Source organism: Sabethes cyaneus, chromosome 3 (assembly GCF_943734655.1).
Source record: "Sabethes cyaneus chromosome 3, idSabCyanKW18_F2, whole genome shotgun sequence".
Lineage (NCBI taxonomy): Eukaryota > Metazoa > Arthropoda > Insecta > Diptera > Culicidae > Sabethes > Sabethes cyaneus.
Genome location: NC_071355.1, coordinates 73,876,205 through 73,886,833, shown reverse-complemented (window position 1 = coordinate 73,886,833; position 10,629 = coordinate 73,876,205). Strand labels below are relative to the sequence as shown.

Below are 10,629 nucleotides of genomic sequence, written 5' to 3'. Positions count from 1 at the left end.
AAATCGGTAAGAAAAAAAGTAGCAAGAGCGGTATTGAAAATTATGATCACCTGCCTGCCTCTTCATATGTGAGTTTCACAATTCCTTACCGATAGATCCCCCCTGTTTTTACCTAACTAGTATAAACATTCAGCATTACCTAAATTTAGGTAATTTCGACGTTTTCATTAGGTACTTTCCTGGTAGAGTGTATATATAGTTTGACAGCCACCCCGCTGGTCATATGAGCCTTTTGGTGCCTACCCTGTTGGTTTCTAAATTGTTCTAAAATTAATGTAAAACCTGGCAGCACCGGTAGCGGCTGTCATTTTCGTATCCACCTCGCACTCTTTCTTTGACGCGTTGTTTTCTGGCTTTGCGTTGAGCAGAGGTATCATTTTATATAATAATTCGGATTTTGTTCAAAAAAGTGCTTGCTATTTAAACGAAAATACCGTGAAAGTGTTGTCAAGGAAGTCCGACAATGGCGGCATCGATAGAAATACCGCTCCGGGACACGGATGAGGTAAGAAAATTGAACAAATCGGATCCGCTAATGACGCATTCGATTTTCAACCATGGTGTGAAGAAAAAATATAAAAAGTGGATTTATATACACGTTCGCATCTTTCGGATCGGTGAAATAACGTCTGGTTTTGTTTTGTTTAAAGGTGATCGAGCTAGATCCGGAACAGTTACCGGAGGGTGAGGAAGTTTTAGGTATATTACGGCAGGAACGTTCGCAGCTGAATACCTGGGTTACGGTTGCGGTAAGTGTCAAATTCCTAATCTAGATAGCGAACAGGATTTGATTCGATCTTTTTCTACTAGCTTGCTTACTACAAGCAAAACAAAACTGATGATTTCATCCAAATTTTGGAAGCGTCTCGCATTGACGCTAATATTTCCTACCGGGATTTCGAGAAGGATCAAATGCGAGCTTACGACATGTTGGCGGCGTACTACGTGCAGGAAGCGAACCGGGAGAAGTCGAAAGACAAGAAAAGGGAACTTTTCATGAAGGCTACCCATTTGTACACGACGGCCGATAAGATCATCATGTACGACCAGAACCATTTGTTGGGACGTGCCTATTTCTGTCTCTTGGAGGGTGATAAAATGGAACAGGCAGATGCGCAGTTCAATTTCGTGCTCAATCAATCGCCTTCGAATATTCCTTCGCTGTTGGGTAAGGCCTGCATTGCGTTCAACAAGAAGGATTATCGTGGTGCTTTGGCTTTCTATAAAAAGGCACTCCGAACGAATCCGAACTGTCCGGCTGCAGTGCGGCTCGGTATGGGGCACTGCTTCTTAAAGATGAATAATCAGGAGAAAGCAAAGTATGTAGCATTTTTTTTGTCATAATTTTATTTGCTTACAAGTTATTTTGTTTGTGACAGGTTGGCTTTTCAAAGAGCTTTAGATCTCGATCCCCAGTGCGTTGGAGCTCTTGTAGGTTTGGCGATTCTGAAGCTTAATCTCCATGAACCGGAATCCAACCGTCTGGGTGTTCAAATGCTGTCGAAAGCATATACGATCGATTCGACGAACCCGATGGTTTTGAACCATTTGGCGAATCACTTTTTCTTCAAGAAGGATTATCAAAAGGTGCAGCATCTGGCATTGCACGCGTTTCACAACACGGAAAACGAAGCGATGCGAGCGGAAAGTTGCTACCAATTGGCGAGAGCATTTCATGTCCAACAGGATTATGACCAGGCTTTTCAGTATTACTACCAATCGACGCAGTTTGCACCGGTTAATTTTGTTCTACCCCATTTTGGGTTAGGCCAAATGTACATTTACAGAGGCGATTCGGAAAATGTAAGACACTTGTTTGATTAGTTTAGCAATTTGTATAAAAAATATTTTTTTTACAGGCAGCCCAATGCTTTGAAAAAGTACTGAAGGCTCAACCCGGTAACTACGAAACAATGAAAATTCTTGGTTCACTGTATGCCAGCTCGTCATCCCAGTCAAAGCGCGACATTGCTAAAAGTCACCTGAAGAAGGTCACCGAGCAGTTTCCGGATGATGTTGAAGCTTGGATTGAACTGGCACAAATTCTCGAGCAGAATGATCTACAGGGATCCTTGCAGGCTTATGCTACGGCTACCAATATCTTGACGGAAAAGGTGAAAGCGGACATTCCGCCTGAAATTCTGAACAATGTAGCCGCTTTGCACTATAGACTTGGTAATTTGAACGAGGCTATGTCGAAGCTAGAAATGGCGATCGATCGAGCCAAGAATGAAGCTCAGCATGATTCACAATATTACGATTCGATTTCGGTCACGATGACGTACAATTTGGCGAGGCTTAACGAGGCGATGGCTTCGTTTGATAAAGCCGACAAGCTGTACAAGGATATATTGAAAGAACATCCGAATTACATCGATTGCTATCTTCGGCTGGGCTGTATGGCTCGCGACAAGGGTCTGATTTTTGTGGCATCCGATTTCTTCAAGGATGCTTTGAAGATTAATATGGAGAATCCAGATACACGCTCGCTGCTGGGTAATTTGCATTTAGCTAAGATGCAGTGGACACTGGGACAGAAAAATTTTGAAACTATTCTGAAGAACTCCGCAACCTCGAGCGATGCGTACTCGTTGATTGCGCTGGGTAACTTCTGGCTGCAGAGTTTGCATCAGCCCAGCAAGGACAAGGAGAAGGAGAAGAAACACCAAGAAAAGGCGCTGGCTATCTACAAGCAGGTGCTTCGAAATGATCCGAAAAATATTTGGGCAGCCAATGGCATCGGGGCAGTTTTGGCACATAAGGGTTGCATAATTGAGGCACGAGATATTTTTGCACAGGTAAAATTCAGTAGCCCCATTTTTACGATAATTGATGTAACGATTTTTATTTTTATTATTTTAGGTCCGTGAAGCTACAGCTGATTTCTGCGACGTATGGTTAAACATTGCTCATATCTACGTGGAACAGAAGCAGTATATCAGTGCGATTCAGATGTACGAGAATTGTTTGAAAAAGTTCTACAAGCATAACAACGTCGATGTGATGCAATATTTAGCGCGAGCATACTTCCGAGCCGGTAAACTGAAGGAAGCCAAGATGACTCTGTTGAAGGCGCGTCGTGTCGCCCCGCAAGACACTGTACTGCTGTTCAACATTGCTCTAGTACTACAGCGCCTTGCGATGGTGGTTCTCCGGGACGAAAAGTCGGTGCTGAGTGTCGTTCTGCAAGCGGTCCACGAGCTGGGCTTGGCTCACAAATATTTTAACTACTTATCGATACATGGTGACAAAACGCGTTATAACATTGCATTGGCAGCAACCGAAGCCAGCCAGTGTCAGGATCTGCTGCAGCAAGCTCAATATCACGTATCTCGTGCTCGGAAAATTGACGAAGAAGAACGGGTTCTTCGCCAGAAGCAGGAGCAGGAACGCGAAGAATTCAAGCGTCGCCAGCAGGAGGAACGTTTGCGAATGGAAGAGATGCGTCGCAAGGCTCACGAAGAGATGTTACTGAAACGACAGGAGTACAAGGAGAAAACCAAGAATGCGCTATTTTTCGTGGATTCAGGTCCCGAACCGAAAAAGAAGAGCGGCAGAGGTCGCAAGGATTACATTTCTGATTCCGATGGATCGGGTCCTGCTGGAAGCGGTGGAGAGGAAGGAGGTCCATCGAAGGAACGCAAAAGGAAGGAACCTGGCGAGAAGAAAAAACGTAAACCGGGTGGTGGTCGTAAGAAGAAGGAAAAGCTTCCGAGGGGATCCGGATCTGATAGTGAGGAAGATTCGGCTCCGAAGAAACGCGGTCGTAAGAAGGGTTCACTCGGTGGTAGGAAGGCTAAGCAGATGGAAGACGGATTATCGCAACGACAGAAATCGCGAATTGTCTCTAAAGCTACGGTATCTACGAGCGAATCCGACAGCGATAGAAGCCGCTTGAAAATTGCCAGTGGTGCCAGCGATTCCGGTTCCGGCAATAATAGTCCGGTTACTAAGCGCAAACGCGTGTTAGCTTCCGGATCGGAGAGTGGTTCCGACAGATCCCGATCGCGATCACGCTCCAAATCGGGAAGTCGCAGTCGCAGTGGGTCGCGCTCTGTCTCCCGATCTAAATCGCGTTCTCCATCGGGAAGCCGGTCGCGTTCGGGTTCTCGCTCCAGTCGTTCTCGGTCGGGATCACGGAAATCGGGTAGCCGTTCAAGATCCGGTAGCCGCTCGCCATCACGTTCACGCTCACGTTCCGGTTCCGGCAGTCGACAGGCGTCTCCCATTTCTCGAAAATCGGTATCCGGATCCGGGTCAGACTAAATTATATGACGCATATGTTTTTACTTGAAAATATTATTTTAATTTTAATATAATAGTGGTTAAAAATTTGAGACTCTTTAACGACTCTGTAATGAATGCATATTTGAGCTGCACCAATTCCTGTATATTTGTTGAAAATATCGGTGAAATAGTAGTCTTAGCATCGGCTAGCAGCAATTGTACTTTTCCTAACAAATGAATTTCTTGTTGTATTTAGATGGTTAAGCATTATACTTCAATAAACTATTATTGGAGAAGCTGAGAATGTACTTAGCAGATGACAAATCTCTCCATTATTCTAGCTTATTAGGCGAGTTTTAAAAAAATGATCAAATTTTATTTAGGTTTGCAAGGCTATTCCATTTGTTAGTTGATGATTAAATTTAAATCTGGCATGAAAAGGCAAATTAACTAGCTATTCCAAATAGTAAAAGTTCAGAATTAATCGAGCTGAGCTGCTATTTTCCAATCGCCCCGAGCGTCCGCTGCTTAAGCAACCTTGTAGACAGCGCGCATCCAATGGGTGCGGGGTCTGCCTAGAAGTCGTCAATCTCTTCGAGATTCTCTGCTTTGTTGTTCGTGCATCCGCCATTCTTGCTACGTGGCCAGCCCATTGTAGTATGTCCTGTAGTATGACAACAAAATCATTATACAACTGATACACGCGATTCATGCGTTTACATCACACGTCATCCTTAAGTTTACCATCAAAAGTTGACCGTAAGAGCTTGCGCTCAAAGATACCGATAGCGCGACGGTCGCTCTCTTCCCCGCTTCATGGCCATGGAGTGCCACAACTGGAAAAATCCGTATCCGTATCTGAAAAACAAGAGAAATTTATGTCCTCGAGAGCGAATGGGTTAAGTTGTGCGAAAGCAAACCTCCCATTGCACTCGTGGAGGAGGGCCTAGAGGAGTGAAGCACCTAAAAGCATCTTCTGACTCTTACAGGGAGGCCGTAGGTCAGATCAGAATTGGGATCCTCTCTGAGGACTATCTTAGTATACTGAACTGAGCACGGCTCAGCTGGATTCAATGGATAAGTCCGGGTACCTGGTTCTTTTTGTAAAGTCCAGGAAACCTCGAACTGGTTAAAGAAGGTGGTTGCCAGCTTACCACTAAGGGAAAGAGAATCCAGAAATTCGCGACGAGAGACTCAGTTGACTCATAGAGAGTCAAAATGATAATCGGTGAAGTTTCCATGCGTCATCTCGCAAGTAGTAGCTCAAGTTCCATAAGCCAGTTGCAGATGCCATAGTGCCCTGTTGCAGCACAGGACTTTAAACCCAAAAGCCAGGTCGGGAGTGCCTAATTATGGCATACTGGAATGGCAGGATACGATCGGATAAGACGTTATAGGGCTGACAGTTGTGCTATTCTACTACCTTAGGTAAGGAAGGGTGACACTTTCCCGAAACGGCAAGTAGACTACTGGTGCGGCTGGCTTCCGTCCCACTAAAACCGTGGCTGATCTCTAGATACGTTCGAAGCTCGTCACGCACGTCAAAGTCGGTGGTTGTAGGCTCACATAATACATTACTGACTAGCGCTGATCTGGCTCTGTACCATATCCCCATGATGGATAGCGGGACAGTCCTCGCATGGCTTCCCTGTTTGCATAGATAACCTTGGGATCATACAGGCAACTACACACTAGCAGAGATAGCAGCCTAGAATATGAATAAACATCATATTCAAAACGTGATTTCGACCGAGAGCGTTACTGGAGGTAAAAATGAAGTCATTATCAAAAGTAGCAAGTTGGCGCGTTCACCGCCAACGAAGAAAGATAGCCCACGGAATCGGGACCGCTGCCCAAGCACTCGACTCCACCGTTGTCTAACACCCCGGTTAGACTGCAGGTGGCTGCCGCTGCTAGCCAAAAAGGTAGAAAACAAACAAAAGGTGGTAAAAACAACCAAGGTTGCCGTCGACCGAGGATGTGGCAAAACCTTTGTTGCGGAAGTAAAACTACCTCCAGCCAGTAGCAAGCTGGAGGACGCAAAAAGATTGGTGGACGAGTTGTACTCGTTCATCAACTCGTGGTCGAATGTCCATTTCTACCACTGCGCAAGCGGCGACGCCTGACAGCGGGCCGACGTTGGTAGTAAAGAGGCAGCGTATCAACTGCGCGTCTACCAGCAAAGAGACGGAATAGGTCCTGGCTGAAGACGAATGGCAGGTAGTTAGGCGCAAACCGCCTACCCAAAAACTGAGGGAGGCTGCAACTGCAAAGTAAAAGCCGAAGCGGGCCCACAGGGGCGATGCGTTGAAAGCTGACAGGTCAATTGTCGTAGGCCGATCTACTTTGTAAGGTGAAGGCTGATCTCATGCTGCAAGAGCTGGGGACCAACCTAGTAAAACCCCGCCGCACCCAGGCTGGGGAAATGCTCTTCGAGTAACCCAACGATCCAGAGCTCGAAGTACAGGTGGAACAGTCCCTGGGTGAGGCAGGCCAGGTCTAGACCGCATGAACCGACGTATGGAAAGTGACTCGCTACCGCCAGGTTCGCTAATATCTGTAGAAAGTAGCATGTACCTGTTTGGATTTTTACCTCCCCTTTCTGTTCTGTGGGCATATAGCAGCCAGGATAGGTGGAGTGCGTAGACACATGCTCCCTCCTGGAGTAATACGAAGCAATAGAATTTTGCCGCGGCCAGAGGAATGGTCATCTGTAGCACCTACTTTACTCGTTTGAATATTCGAAAACACACCTGGAGGCATCCAAATGGAGACTCTACCTCTCAGATCGTTCATGTCTTAATTGACGGACGACACTTTTCGGATGTTATCGATGTACGGTCTTTTCGGGGACCAAATATCGACTCTGACCTCGTGGTGAGTAAGATTCGCGCAAGGCTGTCGAACACGGCGAAAGCTCGCACTAAGAGGACGCAGCGTTTCAACATCCAGCGGTTAACGGCAGACGGCGTAGCAGTGGAGTACGCCAGGAAGCTTGACTAACGAATCGCAGAACAGCAGGTAGCAGGAAAAGATATAAATGGGCTGTGGAGGAACATCCACGGTGCCTTCGAAACAGTTGCGAGAGAGGTGATAGGCACGACGCGTGGAAGACAGCGTAACAGCTGGTTTGATGCCGAATGCCAGAGAGTGACAGATGAAAAAAACCAGGCCAGGAGTCACATGCTCACTGCGGCTACGCGTCAATACAGAGAGAAGTACTGAAAGACTAGAGCTGCGGAAAAAAGAATCCATCGTCTAAAGAAACGCGAGTACGAGGAGCACGTGCTCGTCGGCACAGAGGAGCGATGCGCCAGCAACGACACACTGAGTTTCTATAAAACTGTGAGATGCAGGAATTTTGCCATGCCTGTGATATGCAATGATAGTGCTGGCGACAAAACGGCGGTAGCAGCCAGGTGGAAGAAGCACTTTCAGATACTGTTGAATGGAGAGGTAAATGCGGAGATCAGCAGGGACAGGATAGGAATTGTAAGCGATGGTCAAGCTGTGGAGCCACCCACAAAGGAGGAGGTCAAAAAGGCAATCAGTGAGCTGAAAAACGGTAAGGCTGCCGGGAAGGACGGTATCCTGGCTGAACTTCTAAAAGCGGGGAGCGAGCGGCTGTACGAAGCAATCCACCGGATCATTGTCAGGATCTGGGAGGAAGAACAAATACCGGAGGAGTTGTTGGATGGCCTCATTTGCCCAATTTTCAAAAAGGGACATCGACTGGAGTGTAAAAACTATCGAGGAATTACATTGCTCAATTCTGCCTACAAGGTGCATTCTCGTATCCTGTTCTGCAGACTGAGACCGTTAGCGGAGTTCTTCGTCGGCGAATACCAAGCTGGTTTTCGTGAGGGTCGCTCCACGACGGATCAGATGTTTACACTGCGTCAGTTGCTAGACAAGTTCCGGGAGTACAACTTGCAGCCACACCATCTGTTTGTGGACTTTAAAGCGGCGTACGATTCAGTTAAACGGAATGAGCTGTGGCAGATAATGCTAGAGCATGGTTTTCCGACGAAACTAGTTACGCTGATTCGTGCGACGCTGGACGGATTCAAATCATGCGTTAGAATAGCGGGTGAAACCTCAGCTGCTTTCGTGACGTTGGATGGACTGAAGCAAGGGGATGCACTCTCTAACCTGCTATTCAACATTGCCTTGGAAGGTGCATTACGAAGGGCAAGCGTGGAAAGATATGGAACTATCATCACGAAATCTCACCTGCTTCTTGGTTTTGCAGATGACGTCGATATCATCGGAATCAACCGTAGAGCAGTGGAAGAGGCCTTCAGGCCCTTTAAAAGGGAAGCGGCGAGATTGGGACTTACCATTAACACCGCCAAAACGAAGTACATGGTTCCTGGTAGGGAACGCTGGAGCCCAAGTGGTGTTAGTACTTGGTACCGAGGTGGAGTTAGATGGGGAACGCTATGAAGTAGTGAAGGAAGTCATATACCTTGGTACACTCGTTACATGTGACAACGATGTAAGCCGCGAAGTGAAACGACGAGCTGCAGCCGCGAATCGGGCTTTCTACGGATTACGTAGCCAGCTGAAGCCCCGTACTTTGCAAATTCGCACAAAACTGGCGCTCTACAGAACACTAATCCTCCCGGTGGTCCTTTACGGACACGAATCATGGACGCTAAAGGAAGCTGACCGGCGAGTGCTTGGGGTTTTTGAGCGTAAAATGTACGTTTTGAGCATGTACAATGTACGCGTAAATGTAGGTAGTGCAATGTGGCAGGCTGCGGTGGGCTGGACACGTGGCCAGAATTCCCGATGAAAGAGTAGCCAAAACTATTTTCAGCAGAGAACCAGGAAGAGGCCGTAGACTTCGAGGCAGACCCAGCACTCGGTGGGTGTGTGCTGTCGAAGATGATGCCCGTTCAGCTGGTGTTCGTGGGGATTGGAAAACGGCAGCCCAGGACCGACGGTACTGGAGGACCATAATTCGTTCGGCGCAGGATCGGTAACGGACCGTTGCCACTAAAGTAAAGTAAGTAAGCATCTTGCGAATCATATACGCCTCTCACGAACGGTAACCATCGACAGCGACAAACTAGAAGTGATAGATGAGTTCATGTCGGTCGCTGGTGACATACATTTACGGGGCAACAACTTCGGCGGAATAAAACGCCGCTCCTGGAAAACTATGGTTTTCAAACTTTATGAACCTTTTTCTCAGAAACTACACAACGTATTGGAACAAACTTTTTGTTTTGTTTTGTTGGTAGTAGCTTGGCAAAGACTTATATAACTTTTGAGGTTTGTAAACGAAACACAGCCCGAGAAAAACGAAAAAGAACATGTAAAGATGGTTGAAAAAATAAAATATTGCCTCCTTTTTCTTTTTTCTCTGGCAGCGGTTCATTTACAAGTTTCAAAAGTTATATTAGTCTTTGCCAAGCTACTACCAACAAAACAAAACAAAGTTTGTTCCAATACGTTGTATAGTTTCTGAGAAAAAGGTACATAAAGTTTGAAAACCATGGTTTTCCAAGAGCGGCGTTTTATTCCGCCGAAGTTGTTCCACGCCGCACTGGAATGCTTATGTGTATGATCGTTTTTCGGTCACTTCCCGGTGTCAGATCATTATATATTTAGTATCAAAATAAGCGGAAAAGACTGCAGAATCCAAATCTGAAATAAAAAAATAATGATTTTATCAAAATTTTTAGTCGTTCATGTCCCCTTAAGGGTTGCTCTACCTGGTTTCTGTTTATGATGATCTTGGTGACGGAACCAATGCAAGTCAAGCCACAGCCCGGACGACGTTATCGGAGAGTGCTGTATTGAGGGTTACCACACGGACAACACCGTCCTTACTAGGGTGGAGCTTCACGATTCTTCCTAACGGCCATGGTATGTTATCTTCTTTGATGATTACGATGGCACCAATGTCGATGGTGACAGGAGGGTTGCAACCCTTGGTTGCACGGGACTGCAGTTGTTGCAAGTATTCCGGATACCAGCGGGACCAGATTTGTTGCACACATTTCTGCGTCAATTGTCAGAGGCTCAGACGATTATCAGCGATCACCTTCAAATCGATTTCAGGAACTGTTTGTAAATTATTTTCCACTAGAAAGTGGCCAGGTGTAAGTACGTCTAGGTCATTGGGGTCCTCTGGTATCGGCGTGAGAGATCGGGAGTTGAGCCACATTTCGACTGCCGCCAATAAGGTTAGCAGATCTTCATAGGCCAAATTGATGTTGCCAGCTACCTTGAGGAGATGATTTTTCGCCGATTAGACTGCTGCTTCCCAGAGCCCTCCGAAATGTGGGGCTCTATGCGGAATGAATTTCTAGGTAATCTCGTTGGTTGAACACCAGTTTAAGATCTGTTCACGATCTGCGGCTTCGACCTTCAGCATGCGGTAAATTCTGT

General features: G+C 46.5%; 1 protein-coding gene and 1 long non-coding RNA gene across 4 annotated transcripts; one reads left to right on the top strand and one right to left on the bottom strand.

The window, feature by feature from the left end:
* Nucleotides 1-344: 344 nt before the first annotated feature.
* Nucleotides 345-4,513, top strand: LOC128741677 (RNA polymerase-associated protein CTR9 homolog). Its single transcript, XM_053837638.1, has 6 exons — nucleotides 345-505; nucleotides 651-749; nucleotides 811-1,319; nucleotides 1,380-1,803; nucleotides 1,860-2,798; nucleotides 2,863-4,513. Exons 1-6 carry the CDS (start codon nucleotides 464-466, stop codon nucleotides 4,264-4,266), a joined length of 3,417 nt encoding a protein of 1,138 aa, XP_053693613.1. The 5' UTR covers nucleotides 345-463; the 3' UTR covers nucleotides 4,267-4,513.
* Nucleotides 4,296-9,467, bottom strand: LOC128741678 (uncharacterized). Of its 3 annotated transcripts, XR_008412228.1 has the most exons (4): nucleotides 5,651-9,467; nucleotides 5,148-5,587; nucleotides 4,948-5,085; nucleotides 4,296-4,891 (listed from the first exon to the last, which is right to left on the bottom strand). It is a non-coding gene; the product is annotated as an uncharacterized LOC128741678 (long non-coding RNA). The 3 variants fall into 3 exon arrangements; XR_008412227.1 differs by having other exon boundaries at nucleotides 5,148-9,467; XR_008412229.1 differs by having other exon boundaries at nucleotides 4,972-5,085; nucleotides 5,148-9,467.
* Between the last annotated feature and the right edge of the window lie 1,162 nt (nucleotides 9,468-10,629).

Bases quoted from the DNA above. Each gene is read 5' to 3' on its own strand.
- LOC128741677 (XM_053837638.1), top strand. From the start codon at position 464: ATGGCGGCATCGATAGAAATACCGCTCCGGGACACGGATGAG. The intron at 506-650 runs GTAAGAAAATTG...TTTTGTTTAAAG, and splicing joins CGCTCCGGGACACGGATGAG to GTGATCGAGCTAGATCCGGA. The intron at 1,320-1,379 runs GTATGTAGCATT...TGTTTGTGACAG, and splicing joins AATAATCAGGAGAAAGCAAA to GTTGGCTTTTCAAAGAGCTT.